Raw genomic sequence first — 27787 nt, 5'->3', positions numbered from 1 at the left:
TGCCTACTTAATACTAAGACTTTTCATACAGTTGACTGGATATTTGCTTTCTCACCATGGGTAACATTTCCTAAGATATTACAGCCATCAATCAATATGCAAATGTATAAATTAAAAAATGATCGACCTTTGAACAAGTTTCACCTCATCATTTCTGTAGCTTTCATTTTTACATATTTTGTGCATGAATATTGTGTGTTACCAGAATTTGTTTTTAACATTGGTAACAATATGCTTGTGTTTGATGAGTGACATTCCTTCAGAATGGAGCACAAGCTACTGGGCAATCTAGCCTCAAAGCAACATACCAGCACTGCCAACAACCCATTGTATGATCTTAGACAATTTACTTAACTTCCCTGAGCCTCGGTTTAGACATCAGTGAAATGAGGAAAATAATACTTACAGTACCTGGATTGTTCTAAAGATTCAATGAACTGCGTATTTGTAAAAGTAGGTACATATCTAGCCTTTGTAGAGGCTTTGTGTATTATTGTTATTCCCTTTGTTGTATTTTACAATGGTTGGCAAGCAAATAGAATGAGCAGGACAAAATAAACTTATGTTACTAAGAAAAAAAGGTAAGAACTAATGAGAGGACTTTTAATGATTCCCTTCTATTAAAAGTACTGGCAAAGTAAACTTTCCACATACCTGGCCCTAGGGCTTCTCATCCCACCTCAAATTAACTTGGTCTCCACTATAGTGAAACCAAGTGAAAGTAATCACCCTCTAATAATGCATGTTTTTCTCAAAGGAATAAATATTATAATATATTGTATATGTTATAATATATTATAATAATGAATATGCAATAGCTGACTAAAATTGAAATTATCAGTCAACCAATCATCCAGCCAACCAGTCCAATAACAGAACACTTCCCACATCTCTGAGGCTAGTAGAACATCAGAAGATAGAGTTGAGATTTTTCTTTGATGTCTGGCTTTTCTTTGATTTCTACGAAGTCACTGAAGGCCTCGGATTTCTGAACTATAAAATGGAATCAATTCTCTCCTTGTAAGTTTGGTATAAGGATCAAGTCAGACAATGTGTACAAAAGCTATGCAAATATTAAATCACTTTACAAATGCAACTTTTTTTTGCTTGAAAGTAATCATTTATTGTTTGTCATTTCATTTCAATCACATTCTACAATCCTCTTCCTAGTATTTTGGCCAGTAACTTATAAAACTCTGGCATGGCAGTATAGTCAAATAATTTTATTATTCAGGTTGAAAGACTCCTATATTATAACTTATTAGCTCTTGTGGTCAGCATCTTCTAAGCTTAAAATTCACATCTTAGATGCTTATAAAATATTGAAACTTGAGGTAGCTGTCATTTTCTGTAAACATATTTTAAAACCAGTAGGCAATATATGAAGACAATCAAATTTGTTACAAATCTTTTCTGAACCTGGCTGCTATGGCACATCAAGATGGATTTCACAGTTATACATCTACAGAGGAATGTTTAGAGATAAGATGAAAGCAGTCCTCCTTATTAATCACACATTGTATATCTGACTTCTGCCTCCTGCTCCAGCCTTTAAATCAACTACATCTGGTTCTTGCTACTTAAGTGTGCCATTAGATTTTGCATTAAAAGGCAGTTACTCCTGGAGAAAGCAGCCCCATTTGATTAAAAAATAATTAACTAGAGCTATATTCATGCTACTCATCATAGCAGCCTAAATGAGCATTTTAGTGTAGGTCAGAGACTTACTTTATATCTACAACAGGGTCAGCAGAGCTGAGAGGCACTTTATGGTTGTGATGAATGCTGGCATGAAATAGTTATTTTGCTTTGCTGTTGTTAAATTTTATGGTTAAAAAAAGCACAATAGTACAGAATGGTCAACAGCTGATACGAAGAGACTGAATCTTGATGTAGCCACCTATGCTGAGGGTGTCCTCCCTGTGAAGACTAGGGTACATGATTGTTATTATACCTGGAGACGTCAAACTCTGGGAACAGACTCCTGCTAACCAACTGCATAAAAAATTGATGTACAATTATCAAGCAGATCTTGTATTGGAGCTCACTGGTTAGTGAACTCTCTCAGGAGGAAAATTTGCATAGAAAGCCAGATTTCTTGATAAGCAGGGAATCTGATATTTCAAAGTAAATTTGATGGTTTAAATCAGTATTACTCAATGACATTGGTGTCATTTAGGAAACATGGTAAGAAGTTTGCACCAGAATATAAACTAGAGCATCACTTTCTTCATTGAGAAAGTCTTGCATGTGTGTTTGTATATACATACATCAGGTGAATGAACTAAACAGTGTGCTTAGTGACCTAGATAATTCACATCCTGGTGCAAACTCCTCATTTCATGGCTGACTGTTCACAAGCAGGTCTCATACAGGCAGTTGTTCTATGGACCACACTTTGAGATGCACTGATTCTTTACCTGAATAAGAATTACATTGGGAAGCTTTATAAAATATACAGTTTCCCAGTACATGCCCTTAAAGATTTCTGGTGTGTTGTACCTTCATCTGCATTTTAAAATTCTCCCCATGTAGTTTTGATGAACACTCAAGCTTTAAGAGCTATATAATAAAATGCATAGCATAATGAAGCAGTGCTAGGCTAAATAGGTTAGAGGTTAACAACATGGGTTTTGGAGCCGTGGGTTGAATTCTTGTTTGTTCTTGAGCAAGTTGTTTGGGGGTTTCTGCGCCTCGATAGTCTCATCTATAAAGCAGCTATAACATATGTAATTGTGAAGTTTAAGTGTGATTATAAAAGGAAAACACGTAGCTCAGTTCCTGTTGCACAGTAGGCAATGGTAACTGTCACCTATAAATGATAGCTATTATCTTTATAATGGAGACTTATCTGTAATTTTTTAAGATACTTACACTCATGTATAACCTCAAATTCCCTGGAAAAGTAAGGAATATTCTCTTAACGTTTTCCTGCCTGAAATTTCTTCTGCTAAACACTGATCAAAAGTAACAATCCAAAGTCTTGGTTTTAAGTGTTAAAAATCTAAATCAATGTGACTGAAGGGGAAAAAAGTTGGCTGCTCAATGGGAGACTGTTAGATCATGCAACTTATAACTGAATGTCCAAGGGTGGAACTAGCTAAAACATAGCTAGGTCCAGGTGCTCAAAAGGTATCACCTGACTCTGTGTCTATCTGTCTATGCATCCAAGTATCTATGTATGTACATAGATCTATCTATCTATCTATCTATCTATCTATCTATCTATCTATCTATCTATCTCCTTATCTAACATCTATCTTTCTGACTGGGCTTCATTCTTGGGCTGACTCTGGTTTTGTGGTGGCAAAATCGGGCATCAACTGTATTGGGCATATATCACCAGCTTATTAACCACAGAGGAAAACAAAGTTATTTTGTAAATGAGTTTGATAGAATTTCAGAACTGAGGCTAATGGCCTTGCTTGTGATGTCTTTCCATTCTTGAACAATTCACATCTATGAAGTTAGAGCAGGACGTTCTGGCTTGACAAGTTAGAACCTGTACTCATTTGTGATGCTGGGGTGGGACAACTCTACCTGAAGCATTTTTTCCAAAGGGCAAAAAGATAACTTCTCAAAAGAAAGTTAAGGAATGCTATTAGGAAAAAGGGAACATAGGATGTGGAATCCAAAATGACAAATTTTTATTACTCTGTCCTACCCTCTTTTTCTCTACCTGCCTCTTGTTGTTTAAATATGTTAGTTCAATTGGAATAAAGTCAAGATTTGGCCTACAGGCCTTACATTTTGATAATTTTCAGAGATTTATTCTAATATATTTTGTATTTGTTTTATAATAAACTTTTATAGGTTGAATTTTTTCCCTCCTATGTCTAATTTGGGGGAAAAAAAAGAATGAAGGGGAATTATCTTATATTGACCAAGAATGAATTTAGAATGTATTAATAATAATAAGAGTTTGATTGAAAACCATTTTTGTTAGCATGGGACAGATTTGTGTTTGATAAATAGAAATAAGCAAGGGATGATGTTAGCAAGTGAGCTGCCAAAGCTTTACAAAGGGGAATTTACATTTAGACTATATTTATTACATGATAATAATTTTACAATGGATTATGAAATAGTGGATGTATTATGGTTCACTAAATCAGTAAAAATCACGTAGCTGTTAATGATTTGGAACCTGGCTTGTGAAGTACGACTTGGCATAGCTATCAAGTGGTTGAAAATGTTGGTATGAGAGTTAAGGACTTCAGTGCTGAAGTCCAAATCTGGCTGTTTTTGTGGCGTGTGGCCTTGGACCTGACTTCTCTGGATGCAATTTCCCTATATGTGTAATTGAGTAATAAAATGTAGTCACCGCACAGTGGTGGAGGAATTAAATGCATTGACAGGGAGGTGCAGGTTTCCTTTGTATTTTTCAAACAATGCATATGTTCAGCTTTATTCTCCCAAGTACCTAATAGGCTCCCTTGCAGTAAGTCACTTAAAAATTCTCCGTGGTCCCTATGGGCACCATTTATTTTAGCACTACACTGTTCTCTAAGATGGCACCATAAAGGACTAAATATTACCCAAAGCAAGAAGGGCAAATACTGTTCTATGGGTTGTAATTTCAGTACCTATTTTTGAGCTTGCAAAGGAGCATGGAGAATGATTATAGCTAGCTCTCAGGCTTTGCAGCTCATTTCATATATCATTGCCTATATTTTAATATTCCTTTAAAGGTTTTCGTTTTGGACATCATCCTTCCTCCCACTCCTCATCCCATTCCCCCAAAGCAGCGTGATCTTTTATTTATCATTACAAAAATAGAAGCAGGAGGCTGAATTTTTCTGAGATAAGTGGTCAGTATGGTGTAACGGAAAAACCAGAGCACCAAGAATTAGATTTAAATTAGTATGTGAATTTGGCTGCATTCTTGCTGGACAACCTTGGGTTTATCACTGGCCCTCTCTGATTCTATTTTTTCATCTATAAAATAAACAAAACAATAAAGCTGACTGTGATACATCTTTGCTATAAAGGCTAAATGGATAATGTCAACAATGGGAAAGTGTGATCCAAGTGCAAATTGTCATTATGATTGTGATTATTATAAATATATGTATCAGTATATTAGGAATTTGTTGACAACTGGATTCCTGTGTGCTCTGCTCCCATTTCTCCAACTCCCAGAGATGTAGAGGATCCCCGCCAGATGGCTGATTTGCCAGCTGTGTCTTGTTTTGTCATTGTAAATATTACATGCCCCAACTGGGAGGCTTTGCTTATAATGTAATATGTTTTGTTCTTTATCTCTTGCAGCTTGAGAATTACATTGTGGAAAATATGAAGTCGGAGATGGCCCAGATACAGCAGAATGCAGTTCAGAACCACACGGCTACCATGCTGGAGATAGGAACCAGCCTCCTGTCTCAGACTGCAGAGCAGACCAGAAAGCTGACAGATGTTGAGACCCAGGTACACCCCCAGGGCCAGAGTCCACAGACTCAACCAGGAAATTTTTTTTTTCTTTGGCTTGCTCCATAAACACAGAGCACATTTCAGCACTGTGATTAGGGAAACATACATTTTTGTTTATTGGTAATAACAACAATGACTGCCTGACATGCTATGCGTGTTTCTTTTGATCTAATGAGGGTTGGTATATTTAGCTTTGCATATGTTTGCAAAAACCGGCCAGCAAAGGACCTCATCAATGTTTAAATTCAAATAAGCACTGCAGCTACCAACTGTGATATGATATGCATCAAACAAAGTAACCATTTGGGTCAGATTGGTGTCTTTGTTGTGCATTTTTGACCTGTTTTGTTTTGTCTCTGGTAATGCTGTAGCCATAAGGGCAACTGCAGACGGTTTGTGCATTCAGCAGATTGAAAGGAAAATCCCAAATGAAGTTATGAGGAATATGTGTGTTTATACGTATATCTACCTATTAGGGCCAATGACGTACTTATTTGAGCACCAACGATTGAAAACTGGGGATGCCCTTTGATCACAATTGTCACAAACACCCCATCATAGTTTACTGGCAAATAGCAAATATCATTTTTGATGACTGTCATTTTTAATTGTCTCTTGGTTCCCTTTTAACCACAAAAATCATTATTCTAGTTACAATCCTGAAACCCAAGGGATGATTCTGTCCCGACGTAGTTGATTTCTGACATGAAAGCTGAAATATATATGTTCAAAAAGAAGGTGCAACATGATTTCTATTTTCTTTCATTTATGATATTGGCAACACAGATAGATTGGTATTTAAAGAAAAATAGCAATGATAATTGATACAGATAAAACTTTTTATATAACACAACTTCCCCTGCCCAAATGGTTTTTATGAAAATCACTTAGAGCAGATAGATCTTTTAGCTAGAAATCACTAGCTTGAGTGATTTCTCACATTCATGCAGCCAGTGTATAAAATCTGGGATTCAAACTCCAGGGTACTCATTTCTTTTCTATCTCCCTTGATTAGTAACACTAATAATTAACTAATTGAATAAGAACTTAAGTATTGACTACATTGGAGCAATGATTCACATGAGCTTTGGAAAACACTTTTTGCTGCCCATCAGCATCAGATGAACATGGGAGATGGACGGAACTACGTATTGTCCCTGAAAATTACAAGACTTTGTCTAATCATTCATTGTCACAGTAAGTTTGATAATATATGCACATTGGTTCCTTGTGGTATAAATAATGTGACTGTATTATTTATTTTATTTTATTAGAACAGAATGCTCACCCTCTCCTACAAAATACTCTTATATGTTCAAAAACAAATACACAATATATCCTGCTTAATTGCATATTTGAAATTTGTGTAAGTTTCTATTACAATAACTTTTATGGAACACATTAATTTTTTTATCCCCTAAAACACTGTGTCTTGGGTTGTTTTTTGATCTCTTTCTACCTACGAGTTGGAGTTGTGGGAAAAAAAATGTCCCATTGTTAGCACATTAATCTCCAAACTGTTAAGATGCGTGCTATGTAAGGTACTGAGAGATAAATTGTTCTGCATCCTTAAGGCCAGAAGATGTGTACTTTATTGAAAATGGTACAGAAAATTCAATGAAAAAGAATAACTACTCCCTATACGAAGCAGCCAAAACTTACTATTAAAGACCAATGAAAGTTTATTAGATACAGTGAGAACAATTTTAAGATAGCTGAAACCCAGAAAACATTTCCAAATCACAAATCCATCACAAGTAGCAATGAGAGGGAAGTAGAAAAGGATGACAGTGGCTCAAATTATACCCTACCTTAAGAAGTGACGCCTATGTGCTTTTTTCACTTTCATTTTCATGTCTTCCAATTGCTTATGCTTTTTGTAGTTGTGATGCTTCAAACCCGTTATATGTAAATGTATACCCTCGTGCTACTTATTTGAACTATTGCAACAGGGCATGTTCTGCTTAGACATAACCACCCAAGTGAACTCAAATCCTGATTCAGAGCCAAGTTTACAAAAGTAATCCTGAATTATTCCTTAACCTCCATACACTCTATTCATTTATAATAAGCATATATAAACCAGTAGATCCTTCTGTGCTATCCAGGCATGCTCTCATGGTTTTCCTCCTATATTCATCTAACTTGCCTTCACACTGGTAAGTGTTGCTTTTCCTAAAACTGACTTCAGGCCCTCGGTTTATTTCAGGAACTCATGACAATGTCTTTCCAATACATTTTAGTGCCCTAGCTTTCACATGATGATGTTATGAAATAATTAACTTATTGCTTTCTAGTCTTCTGCTGACCTTCTAGAATTACAACTTAACAAATACAGAAAGCTACAGGTTCATGCCAATGGCATTTTAAGATGCTCTTGCGCTCAAAAAAGTATCATGATCAGGAAAGATACCAGTAATGACCACACCTCAATAACTCTGCTGGCCATGGTGGCAAGAATCAGAAACCACCACCATGCCTTTTCCTTCCCCCTTAGTCTGGCTTGCAGTGTTTTTCTCACTCTTTTATCAGTTTGTACCAATGTCTCTTGGCCTTCAAGTTCCTCTTCCCAAGAGTACAATATGAAGGGGTTTGTATGAGGAATTATTCATGTCACTTCCTGTAGTGTCTTTCTATTTCTCACTTCTTTCTCAGGCAAATTTCGTTTTTGGGGAAACTAACAGACAAACAAATTGCCTTAAAATTTGCCTCTAATAATCCACGCTTGGCTCAGTTCTAAGTAATTTTACATATATTAGCTATTTAAAAATAATAATGAATTCTATAAGGTAGATGATATACCATCCTATGTTTATTTCCTTATTATCATTTATTATTATGTTTTGAGATAGAGTCTCACTCTGTCACCCAGGCTGGAGTGCAGTGGCTGATCAGGGCTCACTGCAGCCTCAACCTTCTGGTCTCAGGTGATCCTCTCACTCCAGCCTCATGAGCAGCTGGGACTACAGGTGTGTGCCACCATGCTCAGCTAACTTCTTTATTTTTTGTAGATACCAGGTCTTGCTATGTTGCCCAGGCTGGTCTCGACCTCCTAGGTTCAAGCAATTCACCTGCCTTGGCCTCCCAAAGTGCTTGGATTACAGACATGAGCAACCACTCCTGCCTTTGGGTACTTCCTTGATGTAAGATGTTTTAATAGGTCCTATTAGAATGCAACAAATAAAGCAGTCTTTACCTTCATGAGTTTGAGTTAATGTGGCAAAACGCTTCTAAGTCATTTCTTTCTTAACTTTCAGTCAAACTAATGATCTGTGGAGCCCTTCCTCATGGCCTTAAAGATGCACCTTTCCAATCTCCTACTTTCGGAAGCATAATTGACCAGTGCTCGCCAATGGCTGTGCTCTGAAATCCATTGCTGTGTTGGTGCAGAGACCACAATTTCCAGCAGTCACTTCCACTCATTTTGGCAGGGATATGTAGGCCTGTTCCTGGGAGCTGTAGAAGTCCACTGACACATGACTTTGGCTAGGGGCTCTTCATCAGCCTTGCTGGAACTGTTGCACGGCTGCCTTGAGGGATGAGACTTCCACCCAACTCTTCTTCCTTCCCTCTCCTCTTTCCTGCAATTAGACGTGCATCCCGGTCTGAAGCTTCTCCAAACCTCCTCTGGCTTCCTCCCAATTTTTCCTCGTGGGCATTTCCCCTAATATATTTCCTGCATGTTTAATCCCATTTAATCATCTTTTCAGACATCACAAATGATCACATCTGCCATTTGGACCTCAATAGCACTCATTAGAAATATAAGGCAAGCCAGGTACAGTGGCCCACACCTAAAATCTCAGCACTTTAGAGAAGAGCCATGTGGAAAAATGACTTGAGCCCAGGAAAAAAAAAAAAAAGCCAGGCGTGGCAATGCGTGCCTGTAGCCTAGTTACTCAGGGGGCTAAGGCTGGAGGATCCCTTGAACTTAGGAAGTTCAAGGTTACAATGAGCTGTAATCACACCACTGCACTCCAGCGTGGTTGATAGAGCAAGACCCTATCTTTAAATATGTGTGTGTGTGTGTGTGTGTGTGTGTGTGTGTGTGTGTATTAGGCAGTTCAGGAACAGTTTGTTCAATGAGCATGAATCTTTTAACTGAAATGATGAAACAAACTCTTTAGTGGGTCATCTAAGGAAAATATCCTGTAATGAATTTTCTTACAAGGTTTAGGAAAATTGTTTGATAAGCCACTAGGAGAGGGCTCAGCAGCCCATAGGTCAAATTTGACCAGCCATCTTGTTTTGTAGATAAACTTTTATTGGACACAGCTGCACTCATTCATTTATATGTTGTCTATGGCTGCTATTTCACTAAAATGGTAGAGCTAAATTGTTATACCAGATACCATTTGGCCCGCCAAGCCTAAGACGTTTACTATCTGGGCTTTCACAGAAAAATCTGACCAACTCCTGCACTAGGATATAAATTCCTAAGAAGCAGGGATTTTTCTCTCTTGTTCTTGTTCACTGCTCTATCGACAGGATTTAAAACAGGACTGGTGCACAGGCTCTCAATGAATACTTGTGAAATAATTACATTGACTTAAGTTTTAGTCCCTTAATCTCTGCAGGTTTCAGCCCAATGTCGCCAAGCCTGAGGGCAATATGCTGGAGCTTGTGTGTTGATTGTAATAGGTACCCACAAATAGCTGATGGGTCAGAAGAGGACTTTGAACAGAAGCATTCTACTGCAAAGATGTCTGACCCAACTAAGAACATTGAATGAATGTTTTTTGTTTTTTTTTGTTTGTTTGTTTTTCTTTTCTGTACTCTGAGAAGCATAAGAAATTTGGACACCTTCCTTACTCGTGATGCTAATTTAGGGGGCAGGGGCAGGGAGAGAGAGTTGGATGCCATCAGCTGCAATAAGCAGAGGACCTCATGGCGACTTGAAAGAAGCCATTTTGGTAGCAGTTGTTAGTGACTAGAGGGTGTCACTAACCAGAGGGAAGCTGCTTATTTACAGTTACATGATAAGCCTGTGGGAAACAACCCAGACTCCGGAGATAGACTCTCCGGGTTGCATTCTGACTCTACTGAACATTAGCTGTATTGGGAGAGTTATTTCTACCCACAATTCTCTGTCTGTAATATAAGTCCTATCTCTATTAAACTCTGTAACCAAATGAAGTGGTTATTATATTATACATATAGGGTTATATTATTATGTTATAAATATATACATATATAATGAGGGTATTACTATTATAAATAAAATATATTTATATATAATATAAATAGAGAATATTATGTAATAGTTATATAGTATTATATCACAACTAAGATGAACAATAATTCCATAAGATTATCTAATTTCTACATTCATATTTTCTCATTTTTCCACTAAAACTTTTATAGGAGTTTTGTTTTTCAAGATTTAATAGTCCATTTAAATTTGGAGCTGTCTTCTACTTTTTTTCCCTGATATTGACATTCTTAAGAAACTGGGTTGTTTTGTCAATCATCTCACGTTCTGCGTTTGTCTGAATATTTCTTTATTATGACCTTTAGTTTACCCTTCAATCCCCTGTGGTTTCTGTAAACTGGAAGTTGAGTCTAAAGACTTGTTTAGGTTGAATGGAATATGGTGGCAGAGCTGTTCTGTGGAATTACTGGTCACTTCCTATTGCATCTCTTCAGGAGACGCACGTGCCAGATTGCCACTCCCTTAGTTATGCTGTTCTTTAACTTGGTTAGGGTTATAACCTCCATATCACTGCATCTCAATAGTTCACTTTTCCCTAGGAAATTAACAGATAACCTGTAGGGTAATACTTGGTCACATTATCCATTACTAACCAAGTAAATTACTTCAATCATTTTTAAAATGCTGATTTTCTAACTTTCTCATTCCCTCTGCATGAATCAACCTTAATTCTTCTGTTAGAATTAATTGCCAAGGCATCATATTTTATGTTACAAATTTTTCTTTGGAAAAAAAAATAAAGCAAAAGGAAACATAACCCTAAAAACAGGGCCTATTTCAAAGTTAATGAGTCGTTGAAAGAGATTTTTGGCCAGGCACGCTGGCTCACGCCTGTTATCCCAGCACGTTAGGAGGCTGAGGTGGGCAGATTGCTTGAACCCAGGAGTTCAAGACCAGCCTGGGCAACATGGCAGAGCCCTGTCTTTACAAGAAAAAGAAAACAAAAAAACGAAAAAATTGCTGGGCACACCTCACCGGAGCCCAAGAGGCTGCAGTGACTGTGGTCATGCCACTGCATTCCAGCCTGGGTGACAGAGTGAGACCATGTCTCTAAAAAATAGAGATTTTCTTTGTACCTCAATCTCTGACTTTTAGCATTAATATTAATTTAAAGGATCAGAGGCACTCTTGAAATTATTAAAGGGAGCCGGGTGAAATTTTCCAGCTCACTTTCTCTTGGAAACTAATAATTTTTATTTTTAAATGTTTACTTTTTTTAAAAAAAGAACTAAAATTTTGTAGCCCATAAATCCTCAATTTCAGGTTTTATGTCTCTCTTGCTCTTAGGTATATTTTGAAAAATTTATTCTTTGAAATTGTTCCTTGAGGGGCATGTTTCACATATGCTTTGCTCCTTTTCCTTCTTTTTCTTTATTTAAAAAATTTCCTTTTTTTCCCAAAGATGTGCTTTTGGAATGTGTTTAGGCTAAGAAGGAAATGTCTTTTGTCATTTTAATGGAACACTTCGGCTATTGCTAAGCAGCAAATTCCATAGACACATGGCAAGAAAGTGGTCAATTTATCATAGTTTGCTATGCAATTCTCTTGGTTGCCCACTTCAGACCTAGTTTAATACATCAGTGGAGAGAGTTGAAATAAAGCAGCAATAGGGTCAAGGTGATGGGGAAAGAAGAGGAGAGATTGGCATTTGTGCTGTAAACTGCCCTGATCTTTAGATCGGCATTTAGCCTGGACTTCTGATATTGGACCCCTTCCTTCTCCCATATTCAGATGCTGCTCTAGATTTAGACTGTCATCATTGAAGTCTAACTTGATATTCATGTCGGCCCTGTCATCCTTTCTGTGACCATGACTCAAGCCTGAAAGACAGCTCACTGTCCATTGCCCAGAATGTCATCTAACTCAGCTACGAGTGCTGCAGTGTGCTGGGCCCCGGGGGGTCTGGAGGCTTAGAGGACTCCGGATGAGCCTTCCTGCCTCTGTGCAGCTGACATCCTAGGAGGGGCAGAAAGACAGCAAATGGGTGAACAGATATGATAGTTTTCAATAGTGGTAATTCTGTAAAGAAAATTAAATGAGGTGATGTGATGGAGGGTGAGGAAGGTATTACTGTAAAGAAGGTGGCCAGAAAGGGACTGTCTAAGATGATAAGAAATCAGCCATGCATCTAGGAAGGGGTGGGCATGCCAAGCAGAGGAAACTGTAAGTGCAAATCTTCCAAGATTGGAATGAATTTGGCTAGTCAAGGTGGCAGAAAGAAGACTGTGTAGTTGGAGCATAATAAACAAGAAGTGAACAGGGTTCTGATCACGTGGGTCTTTTCAGACCAGGCTGAGGGCTTTGGAATTCATTCTAATTGCAAAGGGAAGCCATTAACATGTTGCAAAGGAGATGGCATGATCTGATTTATGTGTTCAAAAAGATCCCTCTGGTTGCTGTGTGACAAATGGACTTGAGGTGGGGCAAGTAGGAAAAGGAAGACAAACTGGGAACTGTAGTGGTCTCCAGACTGAGATATGGGCAGCTTCATTTTCAATTTTAAATGGTTCCATTTTGTTCTCAATGGACATGGAGGAGAATACTTACTGTCTTTTGGAAATTAAAATTTTTGGTGTCTGAGAATGTCAGGAAGTGTGATCAGAGAGTACGGCGAATAAGAAAGAAAATAGATTTTATTTAACTGCATATGATATGCTTGATTTAGTGAGACAATGTGCCTCATAAACAAATATTGAGTATCCATAAACAAATATTGAGTGTTGTCTCTGTGCCAAGCTTTGTTCTAAATGTCAACAAAACATACAAGTGTTTCATTCCCTATTTCATTATTTTATAAATTGTCACTCAATAAACAAATACAAATCTTACTTGGACAATAATATGTTTAATAGTTGAAAGTTATATCTTGTGCATCTCCAATATTTATATTCTCTATCATTTATCTCCACTGAGCTCCTCCAAAGTCTACCTTCAAATTCTGTTTGTTTTGAAATGAAATAATAGAGAATAGGAAAAATGTTTTTTAAAACATGAAACCCTTTACAGACATGAATATGATTAGTAGCAGTACATTTTAGACTGGCTTTCAGATCCTTACTAATGACTATATAAATAAGTCATAGCAGTTTAAACTGTTTTAGAGTATAAATGCTCTATCTCACCATTCTCTGCCCCATCCCCTCCTCGCCCTCCTGTTCCACCCCTTGCGGGGCTAGGACTGTAGGGTGAGGCAAGTGAGACCACGTCAGACCAAATCAGACATGTGCAGAATCAGATCCTGTCTTTATTTTAAAATGATATTCTGTTAAATGTGGATTTCTTGCATTAATTATAAAATTTTTAAAATGTTACATTAAAATATTACTTACCTTGATTACTGAGATTTCTGACACCCCTTTAAGTTTTGCAACTGAGGCATTTGCCTCTCTCACCTCGGCCTAGTTCCTGCCTTGCTCCCTTCAAATACATCCCCTGCTCCTGCAAACTCCTGTAGCCCAAGTCCAGCCCAGGGCCTATAGGTGTATATTGTTTTTTATTTTATTATTTTATTTTATTTTTTTTTGAGATAGGGTCTCACTCGGTCACCCAGGCTGTAGTGCAGTGGCATAATTATGGCTCACTGCAAACTCTGCCTGCCAGGCTCAAGTGATTCTCCTCCCTCAGCCTCCTGAGTAGCTGGGACTACAGGCACAAACCACCATGCCCAGTTAATTTTTGTATGTTTTTGTAGAGATGGGGTTTTGCCATGTTGCCCAGGCTGGTCTTGAACTCCTGAGCTCAAGCAAGCCACCTGCTACAGCCTCCCAAAGCGTTGGGATTACAGGTGTGAGCCACCACACCTGGCCCTGTTGGTATATGTTGAATAGACTTTCTGTGTGCATCTGATGTAATCCTAGATTTAGAGACGCTACAGAAAATGAGGATGGCTCTAATGGCATCATTTGTAGAGGAACTTTACGTTGATATTGACCTGGCAGAAGTATTTCCAGGTCCTTTTAAATAAGTAGTTTTAGGAAAGATGTGGTAGTTTAAAAATGTTTCAAATAGTGTGAGGAGCTTTTAAAATTAATTTATCTTCTTTCTTTCCTCTTATACCTCCCTTAAGGAGGAAAGAGAGGGAGGGACAAGACAGAGTCAGGAACAGGGCATTGACACAATTTGAAGGTGTCTGCTAGGACTGGAGTGTGCATTCTTTGCCTGAAGAATGACAGGTTTAGGTGCACAGCTCACAGACTCATGTCATAGTAAGGCCCAGCTAGACACGTGGGTCATTGTGATTCAAGATGAATTGAGCCTTCACAGTTTCTAGAGGACCACCAGAGTAGTAGTAGTGGAGTTGAAAGGATGAGAACAATCTGTCTCTCATACAATCTGGGTTCTGGGTCATTTCATTTCCTCAGAATGGTTTGACTTACCCTCTCCTTAATTTTCTTTGAAGAGCAGCAGAATCTGAATAAAACTACCTGGGTTCGAAACCCCACTCTTCCCTTGGTTCCTGTGTGAACTTGGGCTTATCTCTGAAGCTCAGTTTTCTCATCTGTAAAGTGATGATAACAATTTCTCCTTCAGTAGATAGTCATGATATCCGGAAAGGCTAGCATGAGCTAGTATGATAGGCATTCTATAAATGTGTGATAATGAGTCTTTCTAAACTATATCAAGAGATTTTTGCACATTTCTGATTGTTTTTTGTCAGGTGATGCATCAAGGCAGGTATCTTTTACATGCCTATTAGTTATTCTTAATTATCCACAATATCTAAGACCTTGTACTTAATTCTAACCTTGCACTTACAGATATTGGAGATAAAATATATGAAGCAACTAGCACAGGAGAATATCCTAGGGTTTTAGGACACAAAAGTCCTAAAACACAATGTGTTTGTTCAATAGCAATGTCAATCTCAAGCCAAAATAATATCTGAAAGGCATGTAAAACATTAGTTGGTAGAATGTAAACCTTTTTTTTTTTCTTTTTTGAGACAGAGTCTCGCTCTGTTGCCCAGGCTGGAGTACAGTGGCGCAACCTCGGCTCACTGCAAGCTCCGCCTCCCGGGTTCACGCCATTCTCCTGCCTCAGCCTCCCGAGTAGCTGGGACTACAGGCGCCCGCTACCACGCCCGGCTAATTTTTTGTATTTTTAGTAGAGACGTGGTTTCACCATTTTGGCCAGGATGGTCTCCATCTCTTGACCTCGTGATCCACCGGCCTTGGCCTCCCAAACTGCTGGGATTACAGGCGTGAGCCACCGTGCCCAGCGGTAAACCATTTGTTAAATTATTCTTGAAAAAATATTTAACGACAAAAGAAAACTTAAAAAAGTTCTTTGATTTGTGATTGAAGTTTGAAATATTTTCATCTTTTATCTTAAGGTACTAAATCAAACTTCTCGACTTGAGATACAGCTGCTGGAGAATTCATTATCAACCTACAAGCTAGAGAAGCAACTTCTTCAACAGACAAATGAAATCTTGAAGATCCATGAAAAAAACAGGTGAAGATTGCTTTATTCCAAAAATGTTTCTGTGTGTACTTATTTATATCCTTCACCTCTCTGCCAACTCTTAAACAAATAAGGTTGAGGTGGTTTACAAAAATGAAACATAGAGCCAAATTAATATTAATATAAAGATAAAGGAGAGCTTAAGGTAAATTCAGCTAGTATGTCAGTAATAAATTAATACTGTTACTGATACTCTTGAAATATTTGCTTTATATAACTTTCAGCATTAATTTCACTAGTGGTAGTAGTTCAAATCTCACCACATCTACAAAAATTTGATTCTATGACTAAATTCAGTGACACAAAGTATTGACATTTTTCAGCAGAATCAAAACCTATAACAACAGAGAATAGAGCCTTTTAAATTCCTACTCAAACCCCAATTCTTAGGCTTTTACAAAGCTACATGTTGTTGAATTCAGAAATATGGCACTAGAGAGAAGGAAAATGTATATTGTTTTCTAGAAAATAATTTACCTATAAAGCTGATCAAGGGTTTGGTTTTTTAGTTTTCATTTATAGCCATTTACTTTGGACATAGTAAATTTATTTGGTTAGCTTTATAGATGTCATTACACCATCTTGTTTTATAAATTATGAATCATTTTAGTTGATTGAATTGGAACTTAGACATCTTGAGTGTTGGGACAATGAAAAAGTGTATTATTTTGAAGTCATCAACATTGATGATGAACAATTGAAAACACTGACTTCCTTAGGACAAGTTTCTTGCATTAAATTGAATTTTCATCTGGGTGTCCGGATAACTTGAAGAAGGTTCAGTTCCTATGCATAATATTGAGGTAAAGACCATTGTATTGATAGAAGCTGGTTAAATGCCATTGAATTGGTGGCATTGGAGTTCCCTTTATATTCCACACCAGGAAGACACCTAAGAGGACTGCTAGTACTGTTCTTTACAAGTGAGGGAACAGAGACGCAGTGGAAGGGAGTGACCTGTCCAACGTCATACAGCTTGCTAGTGGCAGCAATTGGAATGTAATTTAGGTGTTTTTGCTGCTAGTCCTCATCTTTCCACTATAACACATGGCCTTTTCATATTATCTACAAACTAAAAGGATTTCCCAACTCCATGCTAAAAGTGGAGCATAATGCAACAATTACAATTAAACTTTTGCATGAAAAATACAAACCTGGCTGTTGGTTTAGAATCTGAAAGGGGTCACTTATGACTTGTATTTCTAATTGTTACATTTATTTATCCTTGTACTGTGACATGGTGTTAACTGTATAACTACAAATAAACTTGACAGGACTTGACCCTTATTGCAAGATTAAATGTTCTAGAATTAACAATCCTGTTGAAATATACCATTTATTCCCCTGTAATTTCACAGTAACCAAACCTATACATGTATGTAATAGGTATGCTTCAACCATCCCTGAATCTAGGGTCACCCCTTTATAGTTTAATTTTGTCACCAAAAGCGAACCACACTTACAGTCATATTTCAAGATGCTATTTGTGAAGGCTTTGTCCAGGAATCATGGATAAGTTAAACAACGACAATTTTCCCTTATTTTTCTGAGTCTTTGTTTGGTTTTACATTTATACAAATAGCACATTTATTATAGCATAAGGACAAAAAAACACACAGGAAAATTAAAAACCGCCGCTTTATCATACAGAAAGAGCTGCATATTTTGCTGCATTTTATATATAAATATCATTTTCACAAAAAGTTCTGTCATACCTTACACACAGTCTGGAAGTCTGACTTCTTTGGAGATAGATATCATTTTACATTAATAAAATATTCTCTAATATTCTTAAGAACTGCATATTTCATTTTACTGGTATAACCTAAGGTGGTTTGAATCCATCATTCAGTAGTTATGTTACCACCTGATTTATTTCTGAAAGAGTTGCCAGCATGAATTTACATTCTTTAGTTCTTCCCTACTGATCTGCATATTATGTCTTTGTCTGTATCTGACCCTTGAGGTGTCATGATACCATAACATAAACTGGGAGGCCTGAAAAGTCTCCTCCCTAACTGCAAAAACAAATGCCATCCTTATGAACCACTTGGACTCAGGTGCTCTGTCTCTTTCTCTTTTCTTCCCTCCTTCTCATATTTATCCTTCCTCCCTTCCTTCTCTCCCTCCCTCCCTCCCTCCCTGCCTGCCTGCCTGCCTGCCTGCCTGCCTGCCTGCCTGCCTGCTTGCTTTCTTTCTTTCTTTCTTTCTTTCTTTCTTTCTTTCTTTCTTTCTTTCTTTCTTTCCTTCCTTCCTTCCTTCCTTCCTTCCTTCCTTCCTTCCTTCCTTCCTTCCTTCTTTCTTTCTTTCTTTCTTTCTTTCTTCTTTCTTTCTTTCTTTCTTTCTTTCTTTCTTTCTTTCTTTCTTTCTTTCTTTCTTTCTCGCTCGCTCCTTCCTTCCTTCCTTCCTTCTCTTTCTTTCTTAAAAATGTATCCTTTCTACCTTAATTCTGGATCATTTCAGATTTTGTCTTCCCATCATGATTTTTATGCAGCATCTGGTATCATTTCCTCCTATAGAATTCTCACTATGAAATAAATATATTTTAAAGGCAAACTGCTTAAAAGTTGTTCTCTCTGCTCTATCAGTAAAAGTGAGTTAGGGTGCAAGCTCTCAAAAGAGCTCCACTCTGGGTCAGGTAGAAAGGGCTTCCATGCACTTCAGAATCTCAAAGGAATCTGACTTCTGATCCCAAACATATTTGTGCCTTCTGCTGATGAACTTTCCCACTCATTAAATTCTAATTTCAACAGAAAACTCAGGTTTTCTTACATGTGTAAATCACATCATTTATTGCTAATGTTAATTTTTTTCAGGATTATAGCAACTCCTTTTCTAGTAATTTAGGTATTTCACTACAAATTCAGAGATTTGGGTTTTAATTGGAAATTCACTTCTGTGCTCACACAGACAAAAACTTGCATGCATCTTATACTTCCATTCCACATCTCTTTCTTTTTTGATAGTGGACCCCTCAAGTATGGCATTATCTCACATGTGGTTCTGGGATATTTTTCTATCAATTGCTATGCCTCCTGGTATTGCTGTATCTCTATAGTTATCTGTCTATCTTCTTGTCTAAGGGCCTAATGTGTGTGATGGAGTGTTGGCAGAACATCTGTTTTTAAATTAGACATAGTCTTCCATAAACAACTTAAAAAAGAGAGAAGTGTTTTTCTTTATACAAATAAAAAATACCCATTTGTGATACATAGCATACTTTCCCTATTCTGTTTATTGTTATTGTTTATTTTCATATGTGCAATGGAATTAGAGGAGCTCTGCCAGGCAATTTCTATTGCAACAAAGAAATGTGCTCCTCCTGTTTAAGTGGAGAGAGGTTCAAAGTCAAGCATGAAGCTGTTTATGTTTTAAAAAAATAGTTTATCGATTATCACTGGTTATTCCTTATATGAATTGTAATCCTCCAAATGCAACAAGAAGCTATTTCTACATCAAGGCATCTCTGAAATGCAGCAACAACCTGCCTTTAGTTGGTCAGGTCTGGTTTGGATCAGCTAATACACTTTGCAGGGGGGATTATCTAAATTAAGCTTTGTTTCCTCCCCAAGGAATGTCAGGGGTTGTGTCTGGGTGTGGGACTTACCAGCTTTGAGTAAGATGGGGCTTCAGCTGCCAAGTCAGTGAGCTGGCCCTTAGGAAGGTCCACCACCGCTTTGGCAAAATGAGGAGGAATATTTTATGGTTAGGATTATACTACACAAACATGCTGAGAGGTCCTGCTGATTTACATCCTGACAAATTAAATGCATCACTTGTAGGATTGGAAACGGATTTTTGGCCTCATTAGATTCACTTCTCTATCCCCTACATGGCCAGAAGCACAAAGCAGAAACAGGATTAGCAACATTTGCTCTGCTGTTTGTTTTCCTAACAGTCCAGAGGGAGTCACTCTAAAAAGCTTCCAGTTTGCTCTCTTTAGGCAATATGTTGTTCTTTTGTTGGATGCTACCCGAATCTTAAAACCTGGTTTTGTTTCTTACCTCAAAGAAACAACACTTGGGAGTAAGGAATCTGCAACTCACCCATATAATTGGAATTACACAACCAAGAACCTAAGTAAATGGGAAACATTAATATTTTACCTTGCCCACAAAGGGAGTGATATGAACACAAAGTAGGATACAAAACGTAAACTTTCACTAGTTTCCTCCAGTATGTCTCCTACTGCTTTCTAAAACAACGGAATAGAGGTGTACAGGAAATGATGTCCTAATGCAGTTTCCTTCAGTTGAACCAAGTATGTGACTGGATCTGTTAGTCAAAAGGTTTGGTCAACTGGCCAGTTTTCCCAGCACCCACCCATCTCTGACTTAACCCCAACTTTTTGCAAGGCGGAAGCAAAGCCAGGCAAAAGAATATTCCAGAAGGAGCCCTTCTGCCTCACCAGGGTATACAGGAAGGGAAATCAATACCCCATGTATACAAAGACGGAGCACATGGGCTTTCTTGATTGTGCTGAGTATGCAGAGTGAAGATGAAGGAAGTCTTCAGTAAGACCGTTTAGAGTGAACTGAAATGAGACATGTGATGGCCATTCCTACATAGTTTGAGCAATACTAGCTGCCACCTAGCTACTACTACAAGGTAAACATCTGTGCCAGGTGCTTTAACTTACTGTTTCCAATCCTCCAACCAATCCTGCAAAGTATGTATTATTATTTCTATTTTACACTTAAAAAAAAGCCCTGAGACTCACAGAAATCAAGTAAGTTGCTTATGACCAAACAGCTAAGGATATGGCAAAATTAGGGTTCAAGTTCATGATGATTCTCTGCCTTAATTATTATAAAAATATTTTTGCAATGTGATGAGGCCTCAAGTATAATTGATGTAGTTGTCAAGTCATTCTCTTAAAACAAACAAATATTCATTTGAAGAAAGGGGTAGACTGGTTGTTTTTGGCCTGTCACTATATAGGTCATTATTTAGTCCTTCTAATATTAGAGCAGAAGATATAAACTATTTATTTTACCTTGGGAATTCACTGAACTTATTTGACATGCTCATCTATCTTCTAGCTGGAGTTATGGGAAGTTGTTAAGTTAATTAATTTTAAGTGATTGAAGCATGTGCAACTTCAAGATACCAAATTATGCCTTACCAATTATTGTAATAAAATACAGTATTGACGTTTAATGCTTAATATGCCTAAAGAAATGAAAAATGAAATCATAGTCTTTTAAATTAAGGCTATCTTTCATTTGATAAGTTATTTGCAAAATGCTAAAGTAACTTGCTAACTTCTAACATTAAACTAGGCTGAATTATATTAGTTGTTTATAACAAGGATTAAAAATGTGACTTTTTGAATTTATATTATTCTAGTCTTTTTCTTGTAAATAGAACACCTACAGACTAGAATGTTACTGTTTTCCCTGTTAATTTTTAAAATAATATTTAATAGCATATAGCATTTTCCTTTTTTAAAATTATAATAGCTGTAGTATCTTGGCATGAAATACAATTCTGATCAAATTGGAAATCTAAGGATCATCTTAATTCTTCTCTTTCCCTAATCCCCCACAACTCACCAGTCACTGTTGATGCTATCAATTCCATCTTCTAAATATTTTTCTAGTCCATCCCATCCTTTCCATTCCCACCGACTATGTCTTAGGTCAAGCTGCCATGAATTCTTGTCTAGGCCACTGCAATGACCTCTGGGTTTAAGCTATGTGCCACTCCAATCCTTATCCAGAAGCTGTGCCAAAGTCTTCTTTCTAAAATGCAAGTCAGATTATTTTTCTCTATTAGTTCCCTCTCAACCAAATGACGATTCTCTATAAATGACAGAAGAAAGTTCAAGTTCTTTAGCACACGATACAGTCCATGATCACTATAATCTTACTTTTGCAGACTTACTTCCAATAATCTTATTTTTTAGAGGATACACCCTAATAGTTAAGAGCATGAGCTCTGAGGCCAGACTGCCTGGTTTCACTTTTCCTTGATTCCTGGGATAATTGACTCAGTCACATATTATTTGTGTGACTTTGTGCAACTTACATAGATTCTATGTGTTTTGGTTTCCTAATTGGTAACATAACAATGACAATAATTGTACTGTATGAAGTTAATATGAAGATTGAGTTAATGTGTGTAAATCACTGAGAACAGGGCCTGACATGAGCAGCAGTGTTTAATCATGTTAGTTGTTAGTATGACACTGAACACATGATGTTATTTCAGACATATTTGATGTTTGCCTGACAGTCCTTATTCAACTCAAAAATTTCAATTCATCCTTGGAAACTTACTGCATGTGTCAGCTTCTCTAACAATCCATCTCTGACTCTACCAGATAGATTTTCTCATTGTGACCTATGTGATAGCACTGTACCTGTTTTCTCCCTGTAATTTCACTTATCTGGTCACATTATAATATATGTATGTTTGTGTGTGTGCATGTTTATTTATCTATATCCATACTATTAGGCTGTGACCTTTTAGGACACAGAGAATGGGTTTTATTTTCATTGTCTTCCTGCTCCTGGGCACAGTTTTCCACACATAAGCATATTTAGTATTAAATGCATTTTGAATGTGAAATGAATAAGGAACTGGGAAATGTCCCAATAGCTCTAACCCAACAAATGCCATTTATTCATACGACACACAGAGACTCACACACACACAAAGACTCACACACACACACAACTAATAAAAATACTTTTAGTGGGAAAGGCAAATCATATTGTTTACATTAAATATTGTAAATCCATTTATTGTTTTTTACATGAATAAAATAGAGATTGTGTTTACACCACTATTCTGCATTGCCAAAGCCCGTTGCATGGCACTCAATGTTACTATTGTATACTCTGAGGTTCACTAATTCAGCCTACCTTTAAAATTTCTGAATAGCATTTGCACATGCCATTCTAGACCTATGACTGTTTCCCCCATTTCTGTGATAAATAAAAACAAGTAAGACAAACTTGATGTATATACATGTATATTAAATTATATGCATGTATATACAGTTGTAGGCCAAATTTCCCCTAATTCCACACCCCTACACCATACCACCTGCTAGCAGAGAATCATCATTAAGAGATCAAGTTCAGTGCTTACTCTTCCAGATGTTTTCTATTAACACACTAACATATGTGTGTATATAGAGTGTGCATATTTATGTGTGTGTTTACACAAGACATGCACGAGTACTTGTTTATATGATATGTGCATATATGTATAGATTATTTTATTGTTGGGTTTTTTTCTACCATTTATAATAATTTTTTGTACATATATTACACATATAACCATATACAGATATAAATCATTCATTTTCAAGAATGAGTAGCAATCTATTTTTATAGATGCACTATAATTTATAACCCATTATATGTATTATTTATGTTAATAAATATATAATTTATCAAAACTATAATTGTTGATGTGATAATTTAAATTTTTTATAGATATTCACAAGTTATCTTCAAATTTTACCTTTTCCTTAAGAGTGCCTGGGCTTTCAAATTTCCCAAAACTTTGCTAGCCATCTAATTAATCTCGGCTCCTTGAGAAGTTAGGTTCTGCATGTTTTTGTGTGTATTAACCACTTGCATTTCTTCTGTGACTAGATTTCTTTTTCTGTGACTACATACTAGCCTATTTATGTATGTTTAACATTTTTTCTATTATATTGTTTATCCTTTTTTAAATTAACTCATATGAGCTCTTTAATGGATATTGAGACTTTGTAATATATGTTACAAAATTTTCTCTAGCTTATTATTTATTGTCCAACTTATTTTTTAATAGAATCATTACATCTCTGTGTTATGAAACGTATCAATCTTTTTTTTTCTTAGTTGCTGGTTTCTATAATACATTTAGCTTATTCTTCTTTACCCCAAACTTTACATTTATTTGCTAATATTTACTTATAGTATCTATGCTTCTGCTCCAAATTTGAATTTCCAAACAATATGATTTCAGACTTTGAGAGGAAATTTAGTGCGTTCCAATTAGACACGTAAAGTATAAATTTAATATGAACTAAATCTGTGTGTATTTAAATGGGGAGAAAAATCACTCTTTACAAACCCATATTTGCAACACATGTTGACACCATACATATTGAAAATAGTGGAAAATATTGAAATATCTGTAAGTAGATTCAGACAGATAAAAATGAGGTTTCTATATTTTCAACATCTTCCTCCTTGTTTGAAGGGCTAAATTTATGCTCATAGAGCTTAGGCAACTGTCACCACTGTGAATTCATTGGCTGCTATGTTAAGAACTCTATTGTGGGAAACAATTTGAAAGAGATATCCTTTTCTGTGAAAGCTTCAAGATATGTTCAATTATTTGAAATATTTTCAATAAGATGTTGGAGAAGGCAGTGTAAAATAGGGGTATGGAGAATTCTACCAAAAACTTCAAATAGGACTTGGTGTACACTCATTTAGAACCTTTTACTAAAGTTCAAGGCACAGATTATTTTGTTTATTTTATTCATTAAAGTGCACCTCTGCCTCAAATAGAAGCTAAGTGCCAGAATTCTATGCATGTCTCTTCTCAAAGTGTTTCCAGAAAGATGAGAAACAGGAAGTCCTGAGACTCCTGTGAGAAACTCTCTCCTTGGATTTCTTGCTCAATTTGTATAGATTTAGGTGCGTGGTTTCATAAAGTGTTGTTCCATGGAACCCTAATCCTAAAAGAAGCATCTTAATAAAAACTGTTTGTTTAATATAGGCTTCCCTAAATCTTAACAATAAAACTCTTATTTTGCTCCAAAGAATATACTGCATATGCTCTAGGGAACAGTGCACTGGTTTTCAGTCACCATCCAGGTTTTGTGTTTAAAATTCAAACCTAAGCTAAATGTGTAGCTGAGATTGTCATCAGGAAAAATCTGACTACTTTGACTACCTAACTTTAGGACACTGGGGCTACAATGTTGTCCTTCAGATCAACCTCTCTATATAAAGATCTCCATGCTAGCTGAGGTGGCCACTCCCAGTGGACCTGGATAACGAAAACAGTAAAGAATCAATGAAAGGCTTCAGGGACAAAATGAAATATCAGCAGTATATTAACAATGTAATTAAAATTAACACATAAATTTAATGGAAGAGGTATTAAGATAGAGTAGTATTTAAGAAAATTCTAGTCCAGATGTTAAAAATTGGCTTGACAAAGTAATTCTGTTTTTATACATGAGAAAGATAAACAGGTACAAATATTGTGAAGGATAAGCTCCCAGAACAACTAAATGGAGAGCAGCAAATATTAAGGATATGTGAAGGCAGTGCCTTGGTTCCTGGTATAACATGACGAATAAAAGAAATAGGAAGAGATTACAATGTGTTAAGTCAAAGAGATGAGACTATAGGATGTTCATTGACACAGCAGTGGGATGTCTTGAGTAGATTTCCAGTCTTAGAAGACATGGCTTTTTATCCCGGTCCTGACACTTAATATCTGCATGATTTTGAAGAAAACATTTGATTCTTACCTATCCATGAGGGTCTGTAACATCTGCTCAGTCTATGTTACTATATTGCTTTAAGAATCAAAGAACATAAAGGTTTTAAAATGCTGCATAACTATAATGGTGTGTTACAAGAATAAGATAATAAGTAGAGATGGTATATAGAGTTTTCTGGCAAGTGAGGTTTGCATTGAAACCATTTTGGAAGTAATGACAAGGAAGGGCTGACTTCCAAAGTAGATACTAGCCAATAGATGGGAGGAGTCAAAGAGAAGAGAGCAGTCTTTTGGAAGCCAAATATGAAGAGAAGATGAAAAAAAGGGATGAGTGTAGTCAAAAGAAATGGAAGGGTCAAGGAGAGATCAGTATTGCCTGAAGAAGTCTAAAAAGTTGTCGTTAATATGAAAAATGTCCCTAACAAATAAAGTCAGTAGATAATTACTGAAGTACAAATGTTATTAAGGGCGCTCCAAGTGAAGAAATGTGATGAGAAAATGATGAGAACAGATAATTAACTGGTAAGACCTGCCATTAGAGAAACAATGTAACATGTTTCCAATTTGCTTGTAGTTGTTATGCATATTACTTGGGTTTCCAAATCCTGTGGAATGTCTGTGCTGTAGAGTAGGCTTCTTAGTTCCATGGACAGTCTCTTTTTCACATTACATGCACTGTCTATTCTAAGATGACAAACTATATGGGTATCTTTTGATACCTGCTAGTAAGGGAGCATTAAAAGTTGTTTGACGAATTATGAAAATTAATGTTCTAACATGCTAATGTATGTTATATATTATACATATTATCTATTCCTTTTACTCAGAAAAGCAGATCTTTTCCATAAGCCAGTGTCCAGAATTGTTTCCTTTAGTACCAAGACTTCTTTGATCAACTTTCCATCCTCAGCTCTTTCCAAATTATCCTGGAAAACGAAACAAATCAAACAAGCCCACCTTCTTTACTGACATCTCAGATAGTAGCCATCTCTGCGCATATGTCCGCTTGAACAAGGAATACGTCAAAAATAAACAGTAGAAAAACACTGATGCAAAAATTGTTTTAAAAATTATTATCTGAAACAGAAGTTTCTTACAGCTTCTGCATTTTCATTTGAGGTTTTTATTCTCTAAAAATAAACCCTAGAGTAGGAATAGTGTCATTTTATATTTTACAGAATTATTGGCACTTAGCAACTAACAAATGCAAATTATAACTATAACATGATATTTTCCAAACCAGAATGTTACCTACTGATTAGGAAAACTGAAAGGCCAGTGCTCATCTTATTTCAAGGACAAAATGGTAATTCAGAATTTTTATCCAGTATTATATGACTATAATGTTCAAATTTTGATATATACATGCTTGTCAGTTTAATAGGTAATGCTAAGTTTTCTCACTAGTAGACTATAACGCCTATGAATTTAAAAGACAACTTTCTTATAAGTCAACAACTCTAAATTATGGACATCTTGCCTCTGATCATTACCCCAGGAGTAGCAAGAAAAGTAAATAAAAAGTAAACAGAGAATAAGCTAAGACACTGGTCATGGTTAATTCTCAGATCCGAAGGCCAAAAATTAATGGATACAGAGAAGATCTCCTTTGACGCCTACAGCAAGTGCTCTAATCACTTAACCAGTAGGTGATGTGAAACTTTTAACCAATAAAGACAATGGAGAAGTTTCTTGTTTTTGTTTGTGTTTTACCGTGAACTTCTCCAACAAAAAGTTAGTGGCAAAGAAAAAAAACATGGTAAAAGACGATGAATCATACCTACCCCTTACAGATGTTGTTTTTCATCTTACACTGCTTTCTTTGCCTAAGTTTTTCATTTCCAAAAGAATTTTTAAAAAATAAGTGATCATCACAGTTTTCCTATGTTACTGTACTCAAGCTCTATCTAAATTGGGTTTACTTTATGATCGGTACAGGGCAGGGCTCCTTTCTCTCTTGGTGTTGGTAGAATGAAAGCAATTCAAAACAGAAATGGGACTTCTCTTCTACTGCAGAAGGCACACAGTTTCTGCTAATGGGTCTCAAAGAGAAACTTTCTGATGTGAATGTGTGCACACTGCTAAAGGTATTATAAATTAGTAGAGTCTTAGAAGCCTCAGGTATTTTTCGGGCTCGACTTCACAGGCAACTTTCCTGCCATGTTCTTGGAGTACAAGTTTGTTGGCAAAGATTTGGAATGCCCAGGAGTAGTTCTG

General features: G+C 36.6%; 1 protein-coding gene across 3 annotated transcripts in view; it reads left to right on the top strand.

Moving 5' to 3' along the window:
• The window catches only part of ANGPT1 (angiopoietin 1), a 269300-nt gene that overhangs the window by 147680 nt on the left and 93833 nt on the right, over positions 1-27787 (top strand). For all 3 annotated transcript variants that reach the window (XM_055287050.1, XM_055287049.2, XM_055287048.2), the window contains exons 2-3: positions 5272-5427; positions 15975-16096. In XM_055287050.1, the coding sequence (XP_055143025.1) occupies positions 5272-5427; positions 15975-16096 (278 nt within the window). The remainder of the gene's footprint in view (positions 1-5271; positions 5428-15974; positions 16097-27787) is intronic.

The sequence above is a fragment of the Symphalangus syndactylus genome, chromosome 7 (genome assembly GCF_028878055.3).
Source record: "Symphalangus syndactylus isolate Jambi chromosome 7, NHGRI_mSymSyn1-v2.1_pri, whole genome shotgun sequence".
Taxonomy (NCBI): Eukaryota; Metazoa; Chordata; class Mammalia; order Primates; family Hylobatidae; genus Symphalangus; species Symphalangus syndactylus.
Note: the sequence above shows the minus strand (reverse complement) of the source record. Positions and strands in the feature narration are given on the sequence as shown.